Source organism: Sorex araneus, chromosome 2, assembly GCF_027595985.1.
Source record: "Sorex araneus isolate mSorAra2 chromosome 2, mSorAra2.pri, whole genome shotgun sequence".
In the NCBI taxonomy this organism is placed as follows: domain Eukaryota; kingdom Metazoa; phylum Chordata; class Mammalia; order Eulipotyphla; family Soricidae; genus Sorex; species Sorex araneus.
In genome coordinates this window covers 162,515,310-162,528,772 of record NC_073303.1, presented here as the reverse complement: position 1 = coordinate 162,528,772, position 13,463 = coordinate 162,515,310, and the positions used below count along the sequence as shown (strand labels likewise).

Sequence of the window (13,463 nt, the reverse complement as noted above, 5' to 3'; positions counted from 1 at the left end):
AATTTTGGTGGATTTCAATTTTAAAATCTTGAAGAGTGATGATACTTTTATTTTCCCTTTCAGATATTAAGCACCGCCGAATACCAATATTATTCTTTGCAAACAAAATGGATCTAAGAGATGCAATGACATCTGTAAAAGTGTCTCAGTTGCTTTGTTTAGAGAACATCAAAGATAAACCATGGCATATTTGGTAAAGCTTCTTCTTCACTTTTCATTATATTTGAAAACAAATCTTTGAACTCTAGGTTTTTTTTTATTATAAGCTCACTTTGTAATCTAATATCCTATATTACATGACAAAATGTAACTAAAAGCTTCTTGTTCTGTAGAATTGTGACATTGCAGTATTCACAGATCTGTTAGAACTTTTCCAAATCTTTTTGGTATGGAGAAAAAACAATGTAAATGAATCTTTAAGAAAATAACTTCCAGGGCTGGAGCAATGGCACAGCGGGTAGGGCGTTTGTCTTGCACACAGCCAACCCGGGTTCAATTCCCAGCATCCCATATGGTCCCCTGACCACCGCCAGGAGTAATTCCTGAGTGCAGAGCCAGGAGTAGCCCCTGTGAATTGCCAGGTGTGACCCAAAAAGCAAAAAAAAAAGAAAAGAAAAGAACTTTGAGATTAGGAAGATGGCTTCAAGGCCTGGAGGACAGCCTGACATTCAGGAGGCTCCAAGTTCAACCCCTAGACACCACAGAGCGTTCCTGAGCAATTTCAGGATTAGACCTGGTTCTACATCCTGCTCTTCCCTTTCCACCCTCCAGCTCCCCAAAGCAACAGTAGTGGCTACTCCGTTTCAATTACATCATATCAAATCATCCACCCACAATCCTTTCTTCAGGAGAAAGGCCTCTCCTGATAACTATAGAAAAATATCACTTTATCTCACAGCCAGTTGCCCCTCCCTCTTACTGTGCTTTATTTTTCGATTGCCATGTAGACTCTCTTATTGTTCTATATAGTCTGTTTTCCTGACCTAGAGCATATTTGTATTGTGAGAGCTGGGATTGGTTTTGTTACTCTGAAAACCTCTGGGATAGTAAGAGTGCCCGGTACTTAAATGGTATACAGTATTTACTTAGATAAATACATATAAATGAAAATATTAATCTACTTGGACGCATTAATATGGTTGACTCTTAAATAATTTGGGATTATTAAACATTATTTGGAAAAGGTGCTTACTAATATATTTAATTCCAGTGTACATTTATACCAAATTATTTCAACAAAGATGATCGAAGTGTTATATTACATATTATTATAAGCTCCTTTCTACCTTCCCACCCTCATTGCTATAAGATGCTTCTAGTTTTCCTTTATAAAGAAGGTAAAGGAGTCTCTGGTGGGCCAGGTTGTTCCTCAGGGCCCGCTCTGTATGTAGAGACCTAGCACCTTATGTGTTCTCCAGGCACCAGGAATCCACCTGAGCAGAGCTGGCTATGACCTCTCCCCTTCCAAATGAAAGTGGGTGGGATGCTGTTGTATATTTTTACTGTTTTTTACATATATAAGGAAAATACCAAATATTTCTGTCAGACTTGTGTATAATTTTGACTTCTCTTTATTTCAAACTGAACATATCTAAGTTGTAATTCATGTTTCGTTTCTCCATTTTATTTACTTTTATGACAGATTTTTAAGGCATGTTACCAGTTTTTAAAAAACCCATATTTATTCTTTCTAGTTTGACAGATACAAGCTAATGCTTAGAGTTACAAAGATTTAAAAATAAATGTATATAGGGGTGAGAGAGATTGTACAGTAGCCAAGATGCTTGCCTTGCGTATGACCAACCCTGGTTGGATCATCCCTGATACCCCAAATGGTCCCTCCCTCCACATACACACACATACACACACACACTCACACACACACACAGAGTCACACACACACCAGAGTGATACCTGAGCACAGAGCCAGAAGTAAGCCCTGAGCACTGCCAAAAACCAATAAGAATAAAATATCTTTCTTGAAAAGTACAGTCGTGAAAATCAAAGAAAAATTTTATGGTTCCTTTAAACCATTGTACTAAGCATATAGACTTCTGATTTTCAGGGTCTTATTGTAGTATTTTTTTCCTGTATGTTCTCTGATTGGACTGGAGCGATAGCACAGCGGGTAGGGTGTTTGCCTTGCACATGGCCAACCCAGGTTCGATTCCCCTGTCCCTCTCAGAGAGCCCAGTAAGCTACCGAGAGTATCCCACCCACACGGCAAGTCCTGGTAGGCTACCTGTGGCTTACTCGATATGTCAGAAACAGTAACAAGAATTCTCACAATGGAGATGTTACTGGTGCCCGCTTGAGCAAATTGATGAACAACAGGATGACAGTGCTGCAGTGCTATGTTCTGATTAGACCTTTAATGAAATATATCAATATGTGTATATATATATATGTGTGTGTGTATAGATAAGTAAATAGCATAACTGTATATGTATATATATGTACCTCCCACACTATCTTTTGAGGGAGATAGATAATGATTTTGATGCATACATGTTTAAACTGTCAGCAGGGAGGATGAAGAAAAATAAAATAGGACCAGAGAGACAATACAGCAAACAAGATTGCAGGCACTGCATGCAGGACGCCCTGGTTCAGACGCCTGGCACCCTGTGGCCCCCTCAGCCCTATTAAGAGCACACCCTGGGCACAGAGCTCCAGATAGTCCCTGAGTACTGTGGATACGGGAAGGAAGAGAGTAAGGGAAGGAAGGGGAAAGGAGGGAGGAAGAAATAGTTTACTCAATTTGTGAAATAAAATTAATGTTAATGATAGAGAAGCCAGGCAGTGAAAGGACTTTTGGATAAAAGTCTGTCTGGTATGGACCAGAGGAGCTAGTAAGAGAGTTCAGCTCCTGGTCTTGCACACTGCAGACTCGGCTGCAGTCCCTGGCATCACTTGCCCAGCCAGCTGCTCCTCCAGCGCTATTGGGAACGACCGCGGAGCACAGTGTGTGAGGGGTGTTCCGGGCTACTGAAGCAGGGATCTCTAGTGGAGAATTATAAGTGATGAGGCTCCTGAGAAATAACCAGGGGTATTTCACACAGGGCCTCGGAGGCTTTGTTGAAGAATTTGGTCTGGAGGCCTCGCACACTCACTGCTGTTCCATGCTTCCTCCTTACTCTTGGCTGTTCTTAGGAATCATGGGCGATGCTTGGGGTCAGCTGTGTGCCAGGCAAGAGCTGTATCTCCTATGTGCTCTCTCCAGTCCCTGGTAAAAACTGACTTTTATTGTAGGTACTGGTCTGATGGTTTACTTGAGAGGAGAGGTATAATTCAAACATCTGTGAATTTTTGGGAAAATGATGCTAGGTTTGTTTTGTTTTGTTTTTTTGAATCACCATGTGGAAAATAACAATGCTTTCAGGCTTAATTTTCAGTTATACAATGCTGAAACAACCATCCCTTCACCAGTTTACATATTCCATCACCCAAAAAACTCCGGTATACCTGCCATCCCCTACCCCCCCCCCCCTGCCTGTGTAACTGATAGATTTCACTTTACTTTCTCTTTGCTTTGGTTACATTCAATATTTGGTTACATTCAACAAAAAACTCACTATTATTGTTAGGAGTTCCCCACTAGAGTTAGACCTGCTGTGAAGAGATACGAGATTTGGATTTCTGTATTTTAGCAATTAAATCCAGGGAAATTTCTTCCAGAAATTGGATCATTGCAAGCTTGTAACTCTCATCTGTAGACCTCATAATATGGCGGTCACCACGCCCTTCCCCCCCACAGGCAAGGAAAGAGAGAGAGAGACAGAGAGACAGAGAGAAACAGAAACCTTTCCCCTCCTGGGCAGGCATGGGGCCTCGGCTTAGTTCTCAGTCTGGAGACATTCTGCAGGGAGCTGCCAATATCAAAAGTAGTTTAGCTGGCCTCTGGAATCATGCTCGTGCAGCTGCGGTGGGGCCGCACACGTGCAGCTCCTGGGATCACATCTCGGCAGAGAGCAGATGCTAGGTTTTTAATAGGATAATTTTCCTTTATTTTTTAATGGATAATTTTTCTCAAATGGGAGGAGTTTCATCATTCTATTACATAGGACTTTTGATAGATGATAAAATCAGTATAGTGGGGCTGGAACAATAGCACAGCAGGTAGGGCATTTGCCTTGCACGCAGCCGGCCTGGGTTCGATTCCCAGCATCCCATAGTCCCCTGAGCACTGCCATGGGTAATTCCTGAGTGCAGAGCCAGGAGTAACCCCTGAGCATCTCCGGGTGTGACCCCCTGAAAAAAAGCAAAAAAAAAATATATATTAGTATAGTGATCTTTTTTTTTTTTTTCCTTTTTGCTTAGGGGCCTGAGGGCCCCCTCCTGGTGATTGGTGATACTTTGTTCCGAGCTGGACCTTGGTATCAGGAGTATCCAGGGCCACTGGAGCACTCACTCACTGGAGGTCTCTAGGGCAACACTTGGCGTTTCTGTTTTGCTGTTTCTATGAATAATCATGATTTGCTTCAAATAATTGTGTATCTCTTGATCTTTGTTTTTGTCTTTAAAAGCATTATAATTCGTAGTCTTAGTCTAATGGAAAATTCCTTAGAAGTAATTTGTTTTGATTAGTCGTCTTAACTCTTTTAGGTGACTTAGTACATTCAGGACTTGGGGAGTTCAGTTTGGGAACTCAGCAGTGCTCATGGGCCGCTCCTGGCTCTGTGCTCAGGAGTGACCTCGACTGTGCTCTGAGAACCACATGCAATGCCAGGTACCAAATTAGGGTTGGCAGAACACAAGATAAATGCCCTCTCTCCTACATTATCTCTAAAGCCCTGACTTAGTACATTTTCCAATCATGCCTCTGCATAATAGAAAAGGAACCCGGACCTTTCAGAAAATACAATAATTTATATTCATAGCCATAATATGATTACATTTTGACAGGCAATAAGTAGGTAACATTTTATGAGAAACTCAGTCTGCATCTTTGAAAAAAGATGGTTCAAACACACAGAGTCCTCAATAAATTATTATTTTAATTATTTTAATCCTAGTCAATTATAAAATATGCCTGATATTTTTATTTACTTTTCTAAGACTGGAAAGATAATAATATAGCCTGGTTTAGGTATTTATGTATAAACATATGTATGAATACACAGACACAGACACACATATATATACACTTCAATATGTAATTCTCACAGTTAGTGTATATAAACTCAGTGATAATATTCCCCCTGAAGAAGGTTTCTGGCATTGATAAGTAGAAAACTACGATTGAAATCTACTGAAATTTTTTTATTCTGATGTTTTAGTAAGGTTATAGTAATATGATACTCCTGTAGATATCTACTTCCTTTATAAAGTTGCATTATCCTCTGGCTAACTTAAAATCTAAGTCACGCATTTCCAGTAAATGCTATTGAGTTGTTAAGAGTTGGACAGAATAGGTTAGACTCTAGTAAACTTTTCCACCACAGTACAGATTATTCAGTACATGTTTTCTTAAAGACAAGTTAAATAACATTTCTTGAACAATAATATTTATTGCTATACTTTTCCAAATATCTTATAAAATTATCAATAATTTTGCCATGTCTTCTGAGCACTCAAACTTTGATTTCCTATTTACTTTCAGTGCTTGACCAGTTTCACTCAGAAGTATCTTGCTAGAATATGTTAAATTGCCTTATGGCAATGCTAGTGGTTAGCCCTTATAATAATATGATCAATGAAACTGTATTTCGTATGGTTTATATTTCAGTGCCAGTGATGCCTTAAAAGGAGAAGGATTGCAAGAAGGTGTAGACTGGCTTCAAGGTACATCACAAAATACTGTGCATCTTCAGCCGTAATTTCCTTTCCACTCATATTTTTGTTTCCTTTTTACATTTTTATTTTTATTATATCATTGCCTTTTTCCTTTTGTTTGCATTTCTTTCTGCTCACAGAAAAAACAATGCAGTAAGTATCTATGTTTATTTCTGTTATGTTTTTCTAAAGGGTTTTTCTGTGCACCATTACAGTTAACATCCATATACAACTTTAGAAGGTATTTTTAATTTATGGCCACAGACTTCTATCAGCTCTAGAAATAGAAGCACGGTTGTCATTTGTGACACATTTTAGACCTTATTGTCATTAACAAAAAAAGTGGAGTTTTTTGCTTGTTTTCTTCTGTCATACCCAGGTGTGCTTGGGAATTTCTCCTGGCTCTGTGCTTAGGGATCACTTCTGGTCACTTGGGAGACCATCTGGAGTGCCTGGGGTCGAACCCTGGTTAGCCACATGTAAGGCGAATTCCCTACTCACTGTATTATTATTCCAGCCCTGAGGGAAAAATGTTTTAATGACACATATCTCTAAAGATATGCTTTACATCATATATTGCTTCAATTTTTTTTTTTGGACCCCTATTAGGGTATCCCAGATCATAGGACGGTCAGGATCCTTTGGGTATATACAACACCACCAAGAATTAAACTCAGGGACACATGTTTGCCCTGAGTACTTCCTAAGCCGTTGATCTGTCTTCTGGCCCATTTTTCCTTGGAGACCCCTAACAATTGAGCTGTTGGGCTAGACTCAGCGCTTGTACTCAGTACCAGGCAAGTGCTTTAAGGCCTAGCTTCCAATACTTGTGGTTATGATGGTCACATACTGAATATGAAGGAAAGTTTGACAACAACAAATGGTTCCTGAACTCACAGTGATCAAAAATTAAATAATTCCATAACAAATCTAACATGTATCTGACTGTGCTGGCCCATGTTGCATTTCTTGCACTAAAAGGGATTGTGATGGCTAGAGAGATAGTACAATGGGCAAGACACAAGCTAATTGCCTTGCATGTAGCTGACCCAGATTCAATCCCCAGCACCCACTTGGAGTGATCTCTGAGTGCAGAGCCAGAAGAAAGCCCTGAGTACTACAGGTGTGGCCCAAAAAAAACAAAAAATAAGAGACTGAAAGTGGAAAATGTTTTAGAAGCCTTTAAGCCACTGAGCCATATTTGCTGGGCCCTGTGGTCCCCATTCTTACATACTGTTTATACAACTTTAATACTCATCTAGTATAAATTCTACTATTGATTTTTTTACTTGCAGTTCTGTTGTTAGTCACTTAAGAGCTATCATAAGTTGATACTATATTGCTCTAATAGGAGATAAGATATATCTTCTGCCCCAAGCACATTCCTGAGCACAGAGCCAGGAGTAAGTCTTAAGCACTGCCAAGTGTGCTTCCCCTCCCATGCCCACCCCACAAAAAAGAAAGCACAGACAGTGATCCAAAAGAGCAATAGATGTGATTGAAACTGAGTTCCCCTGGCCTTTCTAATTCGATCGAGCATCCGAGTGTCAGGTCAAAATATTTCTAGTTGTGAGTAGAACAACTAAGGTTCATTTCAGTAGGAATCTCCCATCCCTGAACAAAGAACAGTAGAATATTTAAATTCTAGTCATAATTATGTGGCCATAAATTGTTATTTCTTCTATACTTAACCTTGTAATGCCAGTTATGTCTGATTTTTTTTCCCTCTTATGCATGCTGGCAATAATACAAGGGATAGCATTTGTTGTGGTGGATCTATCAGTAGCCTACTTGCCTATAGATAAGGAGATTAACTATTACTCTTATTGAAACTATTGAACATAAATGTAGTTTAACATTTGTACGAGTTATTGGTAAAATATGGCTTTTTAGTTAACAGATACATTTTTTTCTTTTTCTATATTGTATTTCTGTAGCTAGGATAGCATTTATCACTAAACCTCAAAGAACATCTTAGACATCTTTAACAATTTCAATTAAGTAAAATATAGTTGTGATTTTCTACTAAAAAAGCAGTTTTTCAGAACTGGTAGGATTTTCCTGTGAGCTAATGCAGTATTCTTTCTCATTTTTTTTACCTTTAACTCAAAAAAGATTAAATTGGTCTAAAATGAACTGGAGTCTTCTTGTTTATCATGCTATAGGTAATTTCATAGTTTGACAAGAAAAATGAGTTCTAAGTTCAGGAATTTTTCATAATTAGAGTCATAATGTTAAAAGCTGGCTAAGTTAGCAATTTTAGATAGATGGATACTTGCACACATACATCTCCTTTATGCTTAATTTTATCTGTTTTGCAAAATGGGTTTTAGTCTTTCTAAATCTAGAGTCAATTAAAATCATCAGAGTGTAAGCTACTCACTGCTATGACCAGAGGTTTAGAATGTGGTGAAAAAGTAGCCAAAATTATGCGACAAATTCCCACATAAAACAGCTTACAATAAAACATTTTTGAAGTGTGTATTTTCCAATCTTGCTTATTTTTTATAAGTGCTTACCATTTCTGTCAGTGAAAATAAAATGGGTGGAAACTCTAGTTCATTATAAAGTAATTCAAAGCACAGTACTTGCAGAAAATAGGCTGGTTGATAGTCATCTGGACCTGAAATTTATAGTTCTTGCCCCCTTTTATTTTTTTAGCCTCCTGTAACAACGATGCCACTAGGTGTCAGTAATGACTCAACATCATAGTGATACTCACCAACTTAATTGTCCACCTAATTTTTTTCTCAAACTTTTTCTTTGCATCTTACTTTTCAAGTTGTTCTTATTTATTTACTTTGTTACAAATACTTTTCTACATTTATAATTCCATATTATTTCCTCTAACCTTTGGAACAGCTCTCTGCAAGATAAGTAGTAATATCTAGTATCCCCATTTTATCTTAATATCATGAAATAGTAGTAAAAAGCACTAGGACTTTTAAGTCTCCTTAAGTCAACACAAACAGATTTAATTCATTGATAACTAAATAATTCACCTTATACTGTGAAGATAACTTTTCTCATTTAAAAAATTTTGTAACGTCCAAAATTATACCGATGATATGAAATTAAATTTAAGTACAGAGCATAGGAAAGTACTTAATGCTAAGTTGACCTCCTTATCTAAGTGATCTGTTTATAACAAAAGGAAATAAAACCATACATACTTTTAAAAGTGGTTCTGTTTGTTTTCAAATGGGTTGATGTTTCCTATATAATTTACAATTTGAAGATTCTGGTTCAATTTGTAGATATCAAGACCTATTTTTATAACAGTAAATATAGGAGATCAGTCTATACATATAACTCTTATTACCCAAAATATTTTATGTAAATTTAGCTGTTAAAGATTTTTCACATGTGAAAAATCCCCATGTGCTTATATCTGTTTATTTTGCTTCCAGGATCATGAAATTACTAACATGTTAAAGAAGGACTGTGAATTATTTTGACCTGATTTAATCCTTTGAAATTTCAAGGTTGAAAATTGAGAATTAAATATTAACTGGTACATTTTTGTGCTCTTGTGCTATTATTCCATTTTCTTTAAGGAAGATTGTCATTAATTACCTATGTATTATAGTCTCAAAAAAAGAAGAGGCTGAGGTATTTTTTTCAAATCATCAGAAACTATAGAAAAGTTATTGCCAAGGCATAAATTGTTTCCTTGTTTTAAAGCTTTAAAAAGCAGTATTTGTAAAATAAAATGTCCTTACACGACTGATGGAATGTTTATCTCATATGCACAAAAAGTTAAGACTTCAGGTTTTAATGTGAGTTTTATAAACTATACATATATGTATGTTCCAATGAAAAATTGGGAGTCTGGGAAAGTAGCTCAGTTGTAGAACACATGCTTTGCATATATGATGCCCTGGCCTTGGTCCCTTATACCACAAGGGAAAAATTGTAGTTATGCAAAAGTATTAAACACAATTATTTCTGCTCCTCAGACCTCATTAACAACAAAGGAAATTTTGCAGAAAGACATTAATCTGCAAAGGCAAAAAGAATGCAAGTGAAAATATGGAAATCAAATTTTGGAAGTTGGCTATATGATGAATGTTGAATGATTTAACAGAACTAAGAAAGCTGGAATTAAGTCTAGTGCCAGAAAAACTAGCAAGTATCCTAATAACAGATTCCTTCCATAAAATTTCCTCCATAGTTGGATGAAAATTGAAAATAAGGATCAAGTAGGACTGAAAAGAGAATGTACTTAGACATTCTTCTCCAAAATAAACGAAACTGTGATGGAGATTGCCAAAATACATCTGTTTGTGACAGTATAAAACTGAAAATGAGAAGTAACTGGATGTTTTCTAGTGAATATTATGACTCTTTTTTTCTTTTCCTATATCTCTCAGAAAACAGTGCCAGTAATTGGGCAAGAGATAGGGAGCTTTATCTTTGAGAAATCAGACCATTCTAGGAGAAAAGACATGAAGGTGTTAACATTAAAAATCTCCATAGGAAATGTCCTTCCAAGAAGAACTATGATGAAGATCACATTTGATTAGCCTCATGGACATCTTGAACGTCCATTCAGCTTTAGAGTATTCACTCAAATAAATAAGTAGATGGCAAAGGAGCACTATGCTTTTGAGGACCAAAACATTATGAACATAAAAAGTTTTAAGTGTGTTGATTGAAATAGAAAGTATTTAGGGATATCCTAGAATGATAATGAAAGATCCCTTATGGGAAATAGCTCTAAGCAAGCACAGGAAGTTTGAAAGACTCTAGGGGAAGCCTTCAAGAAACTGAAATTGATACACTGTATAATGAGCTTTGTTTATGCATGGTGGAAGTTGTAGGAATGAACAAATGAGTTAAATACATTTTTTAAAAAAATTAAGTAGACCAGGTAGATTTGTGGGTGAGGAGCCATCATTAACTCAAGGAATAATAAAATGTGGAAAGAAAAAGTAGCCAGGGAATAACACATGGCTTGGCATATTGATAATTACATTATTGTGTTAGGAGATTGGGAGAACTATAAAAATTTATGAAGATTTCTATGTGAGAGCTGAGGCTTCACAATTACATTAAAGGAACTAATAAAGACTTAATAATAAAAAGTATTATTTTGACATAAGCAATCCCTAAAAGGGAAGACCTAGTTTTCTATAAGGAAAAGAGGAGATGAAACAAAAGACTGATAATTTTAGTACAGACATTATAGAACTAAATAACTCTATGTGTTCAGATAAAAATTGAACAGAAATTTAAGAAACTATAGTCTGAAATTGTAATGTTTAAAAAAAAAAGACATGCAATGGATCCTATTGACTTCTTACAGATATGTCTTGGATTACTTTAAAAAATAGATTTTTGCCATATGGAGACTGATAACTTTTTGTTTGTTTTTTGTTATTAGATCAGATCCAGGCTGTGAAGACATGAAAAGATAGTGTTTGGAAACCTCAACAATTTTCACTCCGAGGAGTATATTTGAGGCAAACTAAATATATTTATATTTTTTAAAAGAATTTGTGCATTTAAGAATACTTTATAATCTTCTGTTTGCGTTTATGTATTCTGAAGTTTTTTTTATGAACATAGAATTTCCCATATGCTAATCTGACCATTTATTATATAAAAACTAAAATTGTCTACTGGAGATCTCCACAGACTTATCAGCTTCTTGATAAAAATCAATGTTTGATTGTAATTAGAATATTTAAGTCAAAGTTATAAAGTATCATATCATAATAATTTGTCATATATTTTATACATTTTATTTTTCAAATTGCCTTTAAACATTTAGCATCTAAGATTTTACAAGATGATTATGCTTATAAAAAGGAACTTTCAATATTTATAAAGAACTCTGGGTAAATAATATATATTAAATTTTCACATATGTGACCATCAATAAAATATTAAATGTACCAGTGTAATTTGTTTATGTCAAAAGCAGTAATGCCATTTAAATCAAATATTTATCATCTTACTGTTAGCACTTGAAAATTATCTGAGATTGTCAGGCTGAAATTATTTACCCAGTGAATATGTATTGAAATACATTTAAGCCAACAACTTCTTATCCTAAACATTATGACACAATGTAAATAAGATATATTCCTTTTAATGAGGGAGAATATGAGAACGTTTTTTATCTATTTGATATTAATTCATTAGCTGAGTGAAAATATATCTTTAGGGGTTATAAGACACAATGCTTTAATAACTTACTGTATTTCTTATTTTTTCAAAATTCCATTTTTTAATAATACTGTTAAAATAGCTTGTGTTCCATCAAATTGGCTTTTTTTCTAATCATATATACTCTGTTACATAAATGTTCTTTAGAAATGTAGATATCTCAGGAGTCCACTTTATGCCAATAGTGCTATTTTTCATAAAAGACTGCTTATAATTGTGAACTAGAATAGAAACTGTATAGAACATGATGCCAATCTTAAAATATATTGTTTATGAAGAAATTTATATTACACTACAGTCTTAAACATGAATCTGAAAATAATAATAGAAGGTAAGTAATAAACATTGTAATTACTGCAGTAGTGTCACATTTCCTAGAGATTTAACTCAATTTGAATTAGTTTTAAAACTAGAGTAAAACATCTATACACCGGTTTCTTATCTTTCAGAAATTCTTGCAGTTGTGAATTGGGTAGATTGAAAGTTAAAAAAATATTCCAGTGTCCAGCATTTTAGTTAGCTTGCCAGGCTATCATAAATTGTTCTTATGCAGACAGAGCAAGAATCAGAATCAAGGGGCCGGAGCAATAGTAGAGTGGGTAAGGCGTTTGCCTTGCATGCGGACAACCTAGATTCAATCCCCGGCATCCTCTATGGTCCTCCAGCCACCACTAGGAGTAATTCCTGAGTGCAGAGCCAGGAGTAACCCCTGAGCATCGCTGGGTGTGACCCGACAAAAGCAAAAAAAAAAAAAAAAGAATCAGAATCAACCTAGGATTTCCTCAGATATGCAAATGACCAGTGGTAAAAATACTAAATGTGACTATATGATTTAACAAAAAATGGTGTGTTGTAACTATTCTAGGAAGGTGAAGGAAGAAATGTTTAAGATCATTTCTATCCTCATCTTGCAGAGCAGAGAAATAGTATAATGGGTCAGGTGCTTGCCTCACATGCAGTCAGCCTGGGTTCAGTCCTCACCTCTGCATTTGGTTCCTCCAGCCCCACTTGGAAGGCTCTCTGAGCACAGAAAAGGAGTAAATACTGAACACAACCAGTTTTGGTCAAAGAAGAAACAGACAAAAATATCTAAAATAAAAATAGCAAGAATCCTTGCTTGCTTTTTTTTTTTTCACTTTTTTTTTTTTTTTTGTCTTGGAGCCACAACTCGTTGTTCTCAGGTCTTAGTCCTGCCTCTGCACTCAGGAATCACTCCTGGGACCATATGGCGTGCCAGGTATCAAGCCTGGACTGAATGTGTGCAAGACAAATGCTGTACCCACTGTGTTCTCTGACACCTCAATAATCATTTCTATCACTAGATGGTCATTACCTTGAGCAGGACATCACACATATGAAATTTTGTCTCTTTTAATCTTCATACTAATGCTCTGCAGTACATTCAAATGTTTATGCTTTTTATAGGGAAGGAAACAGGTTTAAAAATTATTTAGTGAAATTCACAGACCTAATAAATGGTCATAGTGAAAACCAAAACAGTCTACTTAAAATAG

At 36.0% G+C, this 13,463-nt stretch overlaps 1 protein-coding gene across 1 annotated transcript in view; it reads left to right on the top strand.

Moving 5' to 3' along the window:
- ARL6 (ADP ribosylation factor like GTPase 6) overlaps positions 1–11,675 on the top strand; it is a 38,317-nt gene extending 26,642 nt beyond the window's left edge. The window contains exons 7-9 of the mRNA XM_055128946.1: positions 64–193; positions 5,729–5,784; positions 11,162–11,675. Coding sequence (XP_054984921.1) covers positions 64–193; positions 5,729–5,784; positions 11,162–11,187 — 212 coding nt within the window. The 3' untranslated portion in view covers positions 11,188–11,675. The remainder of the gene's footprint in view (positions 1–63; positions 194–5,728; positions 5,785–11,161) is intronic.
- Positions 11,676–13,463: the final 1,788 nt, after the last annotated feature.